This window comes from Salmo salar, chromosome 26 (genome assembly GCF_965601325.2).
Source record: "Salmo salar chromosome 26, fSalSal1, whole genome shotgun sequence".
NCBI lineage: Eukaryota > Metazoa > Chordata > Actinopteri > Salmoniformes > Salmonidae > Salmo > Salmo salar.
This window is the reverse complement of record NC_138316.1, coordinates 26,597,863-26,610,628: the sequence shown is the minus strand read 5'-3', so window position 1 is coordinate 26,610,628 and position 12,766 is coordinate 26,597,863. Positions and strand designations below refer to the sequence as shown.

General features: G+C 42.6%; 1 protein-coding gene across 2 annotated transcripts in view; it reads right to left on the bottom strand.

The window, feature by feature from the left end:
* Window positions 1-4,536: 4,536 nt before the first annotated feature.
* The window catches only part of rras2 (RAS related 2), a 45,855-nt gene continuing 37,625 nt past the window's right edge, over window positions 4,537-12,766 (bottom strand). Inside the window, exons 4-6 of one of the 2 annotated variants that reach the window (XM_014176001.3) lie at window positions 10,114-10,222; window positions 8,703-8,744; window positions 4,537-6,767 (exon numbers count right to left, since the gene is read on the bottom strand). In XM_014176001.3, coding sequence (XP_014031476.1) covers window positions 6,621-6,767; window positions 8,703-8,744; window positions 10,114-10,222 — 298 coding nt within the window. In that variant the 3' untranslated portion in view covers window positions 4,537-6,620. Of the gene's footprint in view, window positions 6,768-8,625; window positions 8,745-10,113; window positions 10,223-12,766 lie in introns of both variants that reach the window. The other variant, XM_014176000.3, reaches the window with a different exon arrangement.

Below are 12,766 nucleotides of genomic sequence, written 5' to 3'. Positions count from 1 at the left end.
TTGTCAATAATTTCACGAATGCATGGGTTGCTCCATTGGTTGCGCGCACGCAGCCATGTATTTAGATTAAATACATCATCGCGTAATTTTCACATCACAACGAGCAAAAACATCAAATTTTATGAAAATATGTATAATCTCCACCCTCTGTAACAGTGTCCCCCAGATTGTAACGCCCGTTGGTCTCATCTGGTGATGATGTTGGAAAGGTGTAGCATTGTAATTTGAATTATTAAATCCATTTGTTGGCATGCCATTTATACCATCATTATTTAATTATTAATGGATAGTATTGAACTCTATCTCCTTGGGCATGATAGATAGCCTACACATGCTTACATATTCATGTTTTTTGTCTGGTTGCACTGTGAATGAAATATCATTTTCAGGCATATACAAGCAGACAGAGCTACCTGTTGTTGTTTCTTGGCCTTGTATACCTATGTATTCTGGGGAGACATACCTTTTGTAAAACTGTCTTTGCTTCAGAAAATCAACATTGACCAAAAGCAATGCCTTAATAACACAGAGAAATCACTGCTTCTGTACGTACACACACACACACACACACACACACACACACACACACACACACACACACACACACACACACACACACACACACACACACACACACACACACACACACACACACACACACACACACACACACACACACTGTTCTAGCAAAATCAAATATATTTATTAACACTGATTGACAACATAAACCAATTACAGAAAGCATGGGTTTAATCTTTTTGGGTTGCGTCTGGAGGTGTTTGTCACATAGGCTTATTATTGCCTTTAATACAACCTGTTGACCCTGAATCCCTTAAACTCTCCTTGACAGCTCAGAGGGGGAGAGAGAGAGAGAGATGTGATGAATGCCTGACAGCCAATGTCCCTTAGGATTGGCCTTGAAGGTCGCTAAGCAAAGGCATTTACAAAGCAGATTGACAGCTGAGAATTCGTAGCAGTCATATAGTTCAAACTAGAACATAATTATACTGAACAAAAATATAAATGCAACATGCAGCAATTTCAAAGATTTTACTGAGTTACAGTTCATATAAGGAAATCATTCAATTGAAATAAATTCATTAGGCCTTAATCTATGTATTTCACATAAATGGGCAGCCAATCAGAATTAGTTTTTCCCCACAAAAGGGCTTTATTACAGGCAGACATTCTCCTCAACATTTCTAACAGCACAGCAGGATTGAAAGAGAGTGTGCGGATGAATAAAGGGGTCCCTCATTATGAGGTACATTGAAAGTTCACACAAAAATCTGTGTCAGTGACAAGAATGTGGTAAACACATATAATTGTCATCAGATTTTCTAAAGCAGCTGGTTTGGATACCTGCCTTCCGGACTGTGACTTTGAGCCAAATGCAAAGGGAGCTCTTTCATTGGGACATTGAGAGGGATTCGCCTAGGAAGTGTGGATGAGTGGGCACACTCCCTCCCTTTCTCCTGCCAAACCCCAGTGTCAATGGATAGACGCTATGAGGGGGTGGCGGTGGACCTTGGCAGTCTCAATAGGGGTCCCTCAGAGGCATGTTGAATCCGACCCAAGCTCAATAGAAAAGGGGTTGACTCCCTGACAACTGGGACAGGCAGCTCAGATAAACCGTGAGAGTTTGGGGATGTGCAGTAGCCCACTGAGTCATGACTTTAAAAAACACGAGCCAGCTGGGAAATTGTGTCCCAGTGAACAGTTGAGATTATACAATGCCATGTAACAATTATACAATGTCTTGTAACCTTTCCAAATAAATCTCCCACTCCCTCCAGAGAAACTCAGCATGACTGCTGATTGATGATGGTGCTGGCGAACGAGGAACAGAATTCCCTTTGATTTAATTAGGTGATTTGCAGTAATAAAGGGTGCCATTGAAATCCTTGTCCTTATTAGTGCCCACATTTTAGGCTTTTGAATACAGTAGAGTGAGTCAGCAAAACACAGGTGGAGGATATGAAACCAAGTGGTAACCAAGGGGATGCAGAAATCCATTAAGAGAGTCACTCAAACATAAAATACCTACAACAACATGATATTTGTGTATTTTGTTGCCAGTTGATGTGTGGTCTTTCATTACTATTCAATTCTGAGTTTTCAAGTTTCAACCATGTTAAAAGACAAGGAATATCCTCCACCATCATCATTGATACATCCAATCGACAGTTTTACGACTTTAAGAGGCACTGCACTACCCAACATATATCCTATCTCAGCTCCTTCTAGTGTAGACAGTGAGAGAGAACAAATTAAGGAACAGTAGAGAGGGAGAGAGATGACGTGCCATAAGGTAATAGTGGTAAGTTCATCTCTCTCTAAAAAAGCTCTGAAGAAACCACAAAGCTCATATGTATGAGATGACTACCACCAAGCTTAAACTCTCAGTGAAAGGATGGTAATATCCTGGTATTTTAACAGAGAAGGAATAATGAAAATTCATTACAGCGCGTAAGGGAATTGTGCCCTCCCAACACTTAATATTTTCTCTGTATCCCATTCCCTTAATCTGAAATGAGAAACTGTAGTATAGTTATGCTCCGACCCTCTCACCTTTCATGGAGCTGATAATCCCTGCAGCAGATAGTAGCTGGACACCACTGAGCACACACACAACTGTCAGTGTCACACCTTCCGATGATCCCTATGAATGTGTGTGCATAAGCACAGTGCTAGCAGTTGTGTGTCCATGTAGGAGAGATGCAGCATAGGTCACTGTGTGTTCATCTCTACAATGGAACCCCTGAGGGAAAAACAGACTGTAATGTCCGTGATACTTCGGTGAGAAGAACTGGAGTTATTCACCCAGAATTGCTGCATTGTCAGAGATCTCTACTCCTCTTCCTACTTCAGTATTGCACCCTCAGAGCCCTGTACATCCTCTTCTCTGAGTACATTACCTGTGTGCCTCTGACTGGAGTATAAATGTGGTTGAGAGAGAAGCTAGGTGGATGTAGTATACTGTACAGTAGTATGCATCAGGAGGGTCCATCTCTCTGTGCATCCATAGCGGCTCTGTATCAAAGTAACAAGGATACTGTTGTATGGTCTCCCTTCCTTCCCTCTGTGTATTTTGATTAAAAGCCTGCAGTTGATTGGAGGTCTATAGCCAACTGAGACATATCTCCAGACACAGTCTTTAATGCATTATTTATCTGAGAATTAAGGAGGAAATGTCTCGTGAGCCCAACTGCTGCCATGGTGCCTGGTCAAAGCCTTGCTTTCATTTCTGCCAGCAGAAATCTAGTTGATGGAAATAATGTCCTCTTCGTGACTTTTTAGGAGCCATTACAGATCAAACCTAACTCCACAAATATCACCGGAGCTTATATCTGAGAAATGATTTGACAGCGGTGGGGTACAGAGGCCCAGCAGTGACACATTTGTGTCCCCTGTGTCTTTCTAGGTACAGAAGCCCTGGCCTGCAGTGACAAAACTGTCTCTGACTTGTGTAGTGACAGTAGATTGCTACAGCTGTAATGAATGAGTCCAAGCATAATGTGATTGGATTGCCAAAGCCATCTGTTCCCCAGTCAATACAATTATTTAGATAATGTAGAACCAGTCAAAGGACTTACTACTACAGCTCATCTTGATTTCCAGTAGCCTACACAGTAGACGTTCAGAGGCTATGTATTCAGACTCATGCACCACATCACGTAAGGATTTCTCCAGTAAACAGCCGTAGCAGTCAATGATACATTGTACGGTTATTTGCTGACAAAGCCAGGTAGAATGGTAATAGCATTTAAATGACTGTGCTTGACTTGAGTGCACTACACAGGGTATTGTTTCCAGCCCAGCAACACCATGCAGATGACTCAGAGTCAAGGCCACCGAGAACACACAGCCAATAGTAGGAATTATCTTCAAGGGTTCTTTTCAAACCAAATCTCAGTGATCCTCTGTTGATTTATGAGACATTTGTGCAGGGTGCTATGGCAACCATGGCCCTGTCCTGCTATCTCCACTCCAGAGTTGTGTTCTACAGTCTGGAGACGGCCAATCAGATGTGAAGAACTGAAGTGCTGCCTGGCGTCTGACCCCATATTTCTGCTGTGATGATGGATATGACTGGAATAACATGACCATCAGCCATAGGTGAGCCACACGGGTACACTTACCCTCCATACAAGAACACATTTGTTCCTGTAAGACAGATTTATCCAGCTGGAAGACAATAAGCTATAGTAGAATGAGTTACATCGCTAATAAGACAGACGTTTTCACGCAGACAGTTCAGAGGTGGTGTCAATGTTGGAATGTTATTAGTGAAGACAGTGGTCCATCCTCATTATGACAACAGGTGTTCAGTGGGTATAAAATAATGGAATCTTCTCATCTTATTCCTCTTTGATTGATACATCCATTTTCTCAAAGCAAAAATCTCAAAGCAATATCTGTCAACACAACTGTTATTGTTCCACCTCACTTCACAATACAAGGTCAACAAAATATGAAGTTCACCAAATACAGGACTTCTCAAAAAAAAGAAAAACAAAAGGAATATTCTCTATATAGTTGGCTGAATGACAGATTTTATTATAGCACCAGAAGCTATACATGGGGCAAGGGGCATGGACGTGAAAAGAAAAAAATATATGTGAATTGAATGTACTGTACATAAAGTTTGCCAAAAGAGAGGAGGTGGTACTTACAGACTCCACCATTGAGCAGAACACATGAATCTGTGACCCAAACCTTGACCTAGAGAACAGTGAAGAGAAGAGTGAACGGCCTACCCACAATCCACCCTGCTAGTAGGTCAGGTGGGCTGAGTGGAGGCGCTCAACCAACACATTGGTTGACATTTGCAGTATAGGCATTGGGCAAGGTAGTGGGGAATGGTCAAGGAAAATGTGTCACCGACACCAAGAACTCTTGGAAGATTTGTCCAAATGAGAACTAATCAAATCAAATCAAAACCACAAGAGGAGGAAAGGTCCTGGACCACAGGTTGATCAAGAACCAATGTAGGCCTACAGTCTTCTTCAGTTCAAAACCAGCTAAGGGAATTATACATTCCTCTTTACATATACACACAGCTGAGCTGTGAGAGCATATTCACTTACAAACATATAAAAATACTTGTCAACTAGTTTGATAAGAAAATAATGTATAAAAGTATAAAGTAAAAACATTTAATCAAGTCCATCAAATAATCACTTTCATGTTTCTTTTTGTCTTATATTACATGATGATATAACAACACTACAATAGTTGGTTTCTATTAAGCAGAAATACAGATCATATTGAAAAGGATGACAAGACAACAGAATGTGTGAATTGTCTTGATGTTAACTTTAAAGGTGAGAGGTCAATGATGGCAATGATGTAACCTCCATGTGACTGTGGGAGTCATGGAAACAGCTCCATCCTGGCCCAGAGTCACATCAATAACCTTGGAGAGAACATGAACACATCTCCAAGAATAATTGAAGGTGGTGTGTAACAAACAACCATGTCATTGAAATGAAGTTACAGTTTGTTTATGAGTGAGCTTCAACAGCTCAATACCTCTGTCTACTTTAAGTAATAACTACGTCCCAAAAGAGAGCCAAATAGATGGTACAAAAATCAATGTTCAAACTGAAAGGGATTGATTTTAAAAGATATGTCAGAGAGGAGCATTTCTGAAACTGGTCTGCTATTAACATCATCATTATCAGTGAGGTACATAAATACTACCCATGGTCTCTTCTGCACTGCTTGTCAAAGATTACAAATATAAAGAGTTTAAAATATTTAATTCTGATTAGGCCAACCTGACTCTGAGATAGTCAACAACAACAGGTAAGAGTCAGAGAAGAGTTGTACAACTAAATAAATAAAACAGGTTTGATATCATGTTATTAGAAGCCTAAAGTCAATGACCCTTACAATGCAAATACAGTAAACATTCCATATTTGGCCAGTGAGATGAGTGCAGAATCCATAGACATAGAAATGGATCCGCTGACCACGCTGGAAAGTGAAGTTGTCATAATAACTTTAGGGCTATCTAGGTTTATACTGTACAGCGTACATACTTGTATACATGTTATGTTCATAGAAGTCAAACCAAACTCATCAACCTTACACGCTGTACTGTGGCGATTTAATAAGTCATTAGAAATGCGCTTTCAAAATCACAACAAATTTCACTTATGTACAGTAGCGGATTAGCACATGGAAGTAAAAACGGATATGGCATGACATACACAAAGCTTCATAAGATCATCTCTCTATTCTGATGAGAAACTGGTAACTAAAACCTCTCATTGACATTCTGCATATATATATATATATATATTTCTCATTCAATCTCGGCAAAAAGTACAAATGTCACTGCAAGGCAAGAAAAAGTCCTTCAGAATACAAAAAATGATATTGTTTAGCTGATTTAAGAGGCAATGTTTAGTGTTAGGACTTTCTCATATGAATTTGATTATTGTTGAAGGTCAAGAGGAGTTTAACATTTGGCGTTGTCAGTTTCTTCTAGAAGTGAAGTCTGGGGGCGAGGGGGGGAGGGGGCAGCAGTTCCTGGTAGCTACCACAGGAACCTCTGGTGAAGTCATGCACGTGGAGAAGGCAGCGCTCAGTCATCCATACAGGATGTCATGTCAGGCAGGAGGCGGGGACTGGTGACAGCAGCTGGGTGACTGACAGTGATAAGGCCCACTCAGACGATCACACAATGGCAGCCACTCTTGTCCTTTTCTTTCCGCGTGGGTTCTGGCGAAGGCGGGCATTCCTGTTCCTGGAATTTCCTGTGAGGAGAAAGTGCATTATTACGTTATGAGTAAGCAGAGATAGGATTCTAACAAAATAATCTGACTCATTCAAGCAACAATTGTTTTGTTCTGGCTTTGACTGTAGATGAGATCACATCCTGTAGTTGTCTTCATAGAAATGGCATTCCTTTACTTCTACAGATATATCATTGACATTAGGGCATTCTCACATATGAAATTCAGTACCCTGGTTCAGTTTTCTGGAGCGTTTGTGAAAATTCCACAGAATACATTTTGATTTCACAAGACCTGAAAATAACAGTTTCAGGGTGCAATTAGCAAGACACACATTCTACATCATTGTTTTCCAACTCTGGTCCTCCAGTACCCCCAACAGTACACATTGTTATTGTAACCCTGGAAAGCACACCTGATTCAACTTGTTAACTAATCATCAAGCCCTCAATGAGTTGAATGAGGTGTGTTTGTCCAGGGCTACAATGAAACGGTGTAATGTTGGGGGTACTGGAGGACCAGGGTTGGGAAACACTGTTGTACATGACGTTAGCAAGCTAGCTTGTTCACATGGGCAAAAATGTTCCACGCATCTCGCACTGCCACGTCAATACTTGGTACTCTAGTCCTAGATCTTGAACCCGCTACTCACGCAGGACCAGGATTCGTTTCAGCTAGGGTTCGTTTATGTTTAAACATGCTTTTGTCACACCCTGATCTGTTTCACCTGTCCTCGTGATTGTCTCCACCCCTTCCAGGTGTCGCTTATTTTCCCTGGTGTATTTATCTCTGTGTTTCCTGTCTCTCTGTGCCAGTTCGTCTTGTATGTCTTTCAAGTCAACCAGCATGTTTTCCCATACTCCTGCTTCTATTCTCTTTTTGCTAATCCTCCTGCCTGTTTTCTGGACTCTGTACCCACCTGCCTGACCATTCTGCCTGCCCTGACCTCGAGCCTGCCTGCCACTCTGTACCTCCTGGACTCTGAACTGGTTTTGACCTTTTGCCTGTCCACGACCATTCTCTTGCCTTCTCCTTTTGGATTATTAATAAATATCAAAGACTCAAACCATCTGCCTCCCGTGTCTGCATCTGGGTCTCGCCTTGTGCCATTACAGCTTTATAGCTCAGATCAGGGTACCACATGGTCCAGATCATAAGGGGATATGTGAAAGTGCCCTTAGTGACATCCCAAGTGGAAGTATTGCATAAAGCACCTTTCAAATGTACTTGAGAAAGACAGACTAGTGCCAGTGAAGGAACAAAAGTTGGAACTACTTCTTTCCCTCAACCCATTGCCACTGTATTCAGGGAGGTATAGTGGGGTTGTGGTGCCACCCACCTGATTACTCTAACCAACTCTACAGTCAGTAATGAATCCACCCACCTGACTACTCTAACCAACTCTACAGTCAGTAATGAATCCACACACCTGATTACTCTAACCAACTCTACAGTCAGTAATGAATCCACCCACCTGATTACTCTAACCAACTCTACAGTCAGTAATGAATCCACCCACCTGACTACTCTAACCAACTCTACAGTCAGTAATGAATCCACACACCTGATTACTCTAACCAACTCTACAGTCAGTAATGAATCCACCCACCTGATTACTCTAACCAACTCTACAGTCAGTAATGAATCCACCCACCTGATTACTCTAACCAACTCTACAGTCAGTAATGAATCCACCCACCTGATTACTCTAACCAACTCTACAGTCAGTAATGAATCCACCCACCTGACTACTCTAACCAACTCTACAGTCAGTAATGAATCCACACACCTGATTACTCTAACCAACTCTACAGTCAGTAATGAATCCACCCACCTGATTACTCTAACCAACTCTACAGTCAGTAATGAATCCACCCACCTGATTACTCTAACCAGCTCGTGGAAAGCCTGGTCTACATTCATACGGATTTTGGCTGAGGCCTCCATATACGTCACCTTGAGTTGTCTGGCCAGCTGCTGGCCCTCCTCCTGGGTCACCTGAAGGGATGAAACAGGGATAGATCTTAGATAAATAGCAAGTGCTCTTTTGCATCACCCTGTGCCCTAGCTGGGTGAAGATTTCACTTTAGGACCAATTGAACGGTTTCAAATGATCAAACTCTGCCCACCAGGCAATCCAAAACAAAAGCACCCATACATTTTATCACACAGTCGCAGAGAGAGCGAGAACCACCCTGTAACACATGACCATTGATAAAGCACAAGAATCAGGAAACTAGTGACATCTGCTGGTGAGGTTGAGAAACACATGGTTCAGAGGGTTCACATCCAAGAGTTACATTTTTTTATTTAGTCTTTATTTAACTAGGCAAGTCAGTTAAGAACAAATTCTTATTTTCAATGACGGCCTAGGAACAGTGGGTTAACTGCCTTGTTTAGGGGGAGAACGACAGATTTGTACCTTGTCAGCTCGGGGATTTGAACGTGTAACCTTTCAGTTGCTAGTCCAACACTCTAACCACTAGGCTACGCTGCCGCCCCAGCATGTAAACAATACAGCAAATTACATTTTACATTCAAATAGCACCTGATTTCTATGTGCTTAGCTAGAATACTGTTGCTTCCTGTCCATCTTAAACTATTACAACAAGATTAGAGACCAGGCCCCGTATACACAAAGTGTCTCTGTGTAGGAGTGCAGATCTAGGATCAGTTTTGCCTTTTAGTTCATAATAAATAAGATTGTATGGACAGATCCTAGATTAGCACTCCTACTCTAAGACACTTTGTGGATACGGGCCCAGACCTCATTGCAAAATCATATATTCTACTGTCCTAAAACAGCTGAACCCATTGAGTTGGCTGTAATGGGTAGAATTGAATCATACTCCTCAACCAATTTGTTAAATCCCACATTTAGACTAATTAATTTGGATGAATCATATTGAGTTATCAATTCTAACAGAGGCCCCACATTATATTCAGCTAATTAAAATAATTATAACAGTAATTGATGTGATAAATGCATTTACATTTGATCAGATGAGAGAATGTGTTTTATTGCAGCAGATGACAGTGTGGAATCATGTGGGAAAGTGAACTGCAGCTGAATGCCAATAAAGGCCACGGAATGAGCCCTCTCCTTATCATACCCTCCCTCCCTCCTCTTTTCCTCTGTCCCACAATGTTTTTGTTGGTCATATTTTCTTTCTCTCTTTTTCTCACTCCCTTTTTGTCTACCCAAATAGCTCCCGCCACCACTATCCATTTTCACATTTAAAAATATAAATTAGAAATTACACATTTTTAAAGATTGTTGCTTTATATTTACTTTCCTCACATCACCCTAACATGTATGTGTATTTGAGCTGTAGGCCTCTGGGCCATTAGGAGGACTGCTACTCACCTGTCTCTGAAGCTCCAGGTCTGCTTTATTGCCTACAAGGATCATGGGAAATTCATCCCGGTCTTTGACTCTGAGGATCTGTCTTTGAAATTTGTAGATTTCTTCAAAGCTGTGAAACATAAAGCACACAACATCACTCGATGCCCCCAGTAAAGCTCAGACATAAAGATAAAGCTAAGATAAAGCTGGTGCCTCTGTGGACCTCCCAGGAATGTTGTCTCACAGACACAAAAATTAACCCCCCTGCCCTCCCTTCCCCCACGGCACCCAGGCAGATGGGATTGGCGTCTCTATCAAAATCAAATAAAATCTTATTTGTCACATACACATGGTTAGCAGATGTTAATGCGAGTGTAGCGACTTCTAGTTCCGACAGTGCAGTAATATCTAACAAGTAATCTAACTATTCCCCAACAACAACCTAATACATACAAATCTAAAGGGGTGAATGAGAATATGTACATATAAGTATATGGATGAGCGATGGCCCGAGCGGCATAGGCAAGGAGCGATAGATGGTATAAATACAGTATACACATGTGGTATGAGTAATGTAAGATATGTAAACATTATTTAGAGTGGCATTATTGAGAGTGGCATTGTATAAAGTGACTAGTGATCCATTTATTATAGTGGCCAGTGATTGGGTCTCAAAGTAGGCAGCAGCCTCTCTGATTTAGTGATTGCTGTTTAACAGTCTGATGGCCTTGAGATAGAAGCTGTTTTTGAGTCTCTCGGTCCCAGCTTTGATGTACCTGTACTGACCTCAAATTTCTTCAGCCTCCTGAGGTTGAAGAGGCGCTGTTGTGCCTTCTTCACGACACTGTATGTGTGGGTGGACCATCTCAGTTTGTCTGTGATGTGTACGCCTAGGAATTTAAAACTTTCCACCTTCTCCACTGCTGTCCCGTCGATGTGGATAGGGGGGTGCTCCCTCTTCTGTTTCCTGAAGTCCACAATAATTTCCTTTGTTTTGTTGATGTTGACTGAGAGGTTGTTTCCTGACACCACCTCCTCCCTGTAGGCTGTCTCGTCGTTGTTGGTAATCAAGCCCACTACTGTTGTGTCATGTGCAAACTTGATGATTGAGTTGGAGGCGTGCATGGCCACGCAGTCGTGGGTGAACAGGGAGTACAGGAGGGGGCTGAGCACGCACCCTTGTGGGGCCCCAGTGTTGAGGGTTAGCGAAATGGAGATGTTGTTTCCTACCTTCACCACCTGGGGTCAGCCCGTCAAAGTCCAGGACCTAATTGCACAGGGCAGTGTTGAGACCCAGGGCCTCCAGCTTGATGATGAGCTTGGAGGGTATTATGGTGTTGAATGCTGAGCTGTAGTCAATGAACAGCATTCTTACATAGGTATTCCTTTTGTCCAGATGGGATAGGGCAGTGTGCAGTGTGATGTCGATTGCATCATCTGTGGACCTGTTGGGGCAGTATGCAAACTGAAGTGGGTCTAGAGCGGCCGGTAATGTGGAGGTGATATGATCCTTTACTAGGTCTCTCAAAGCACTTCATGATGACAGAAGTGAGTGCTACGGGGCGGTAGTCATTTAGTTCAGTTATCTTTGCCTTCTTTGGTACAGGAACAATGGTAGCCATCTTGAAGCATGTGGGGACAACAGACTGGAATAGGGAGCGATTGAATATGTCCATAAACACACCAGCCAGCTGGTCTACGCATGCTCTGAGGACGAGGCTAGGGATGCCGTCTGGGCGAGCAGCCTTGCGAGGGTTAACACGTTTAAATGTTTTACTCACGTCAGCCATGGAGAAGAAGGGGGGCACAGTCCTTGTTAGCGGACCGCAACGGTGGCACTGTATTATCCCCAAAGCGGGCAAAGAAGGTGTTTAGTTTGTCTGGAAGCGTGACATCGGTGTCCGTGACGTGGCTGGTTTTCTTTTTGTAGTCTGTGATTTCCTGTAGACCCTGCCACGTACGTCTCGTGTCTGAGCCGTTGAATTGCGACTCCACCTTGGCCCTGTACTGGCATTTCGCTTGTTTGATTGCCTTGCAGAGGGAATAACTACACTGTTTATATTCAGTCATATTCCCAGACCTCTTTCCATGGTTAAATGCGGTGGATCGCGCTTTCAGTTGTGTGCGAATGCATCCACGGTTTCTGGTTAGGGTAGGTTTTAATAGTCACAGTGGGTACACCATCTCCAATGCACTTCTTTATAAACGCACTCACCGAGTCAGCGTATAGGTCGATGTTGTTCTCTGAGGCAGACCGGAACATATTCCAGTCCGTGTGATCAAAACAATCTTGAAGCATGGCTTCTGATTGTTCGGACCAGCGTTGAATGGTTCTAGTCACTGGTACATCCTGTTTGAGCTTCTGCCTATAGGACGGTAGGAGCAAGATGGCACCGTGGTTGGATTTGCCGAAGGGAGGGCGGGGGAGGGCTTTGTATGCATCGCGGAAGTTAGAGTAGCAGTGGTCGAGGGTCTTGCCCATGCGTGTAGTGCAATCAATATGCTGGTAAAATTTAGGTAGCCTTGTTCTCAAATTTGCTTTGTTAAAATCCCCAGCTACAATAAATGCAGCCTCAGGATATATGGTTTCCAGTTTGCATATAGTCCAGTGAAGTTCCTTGATGGCCGTCTTGGTGTCTGCTTGAGGGGGAATGTACACAGCTGTGACTATAAC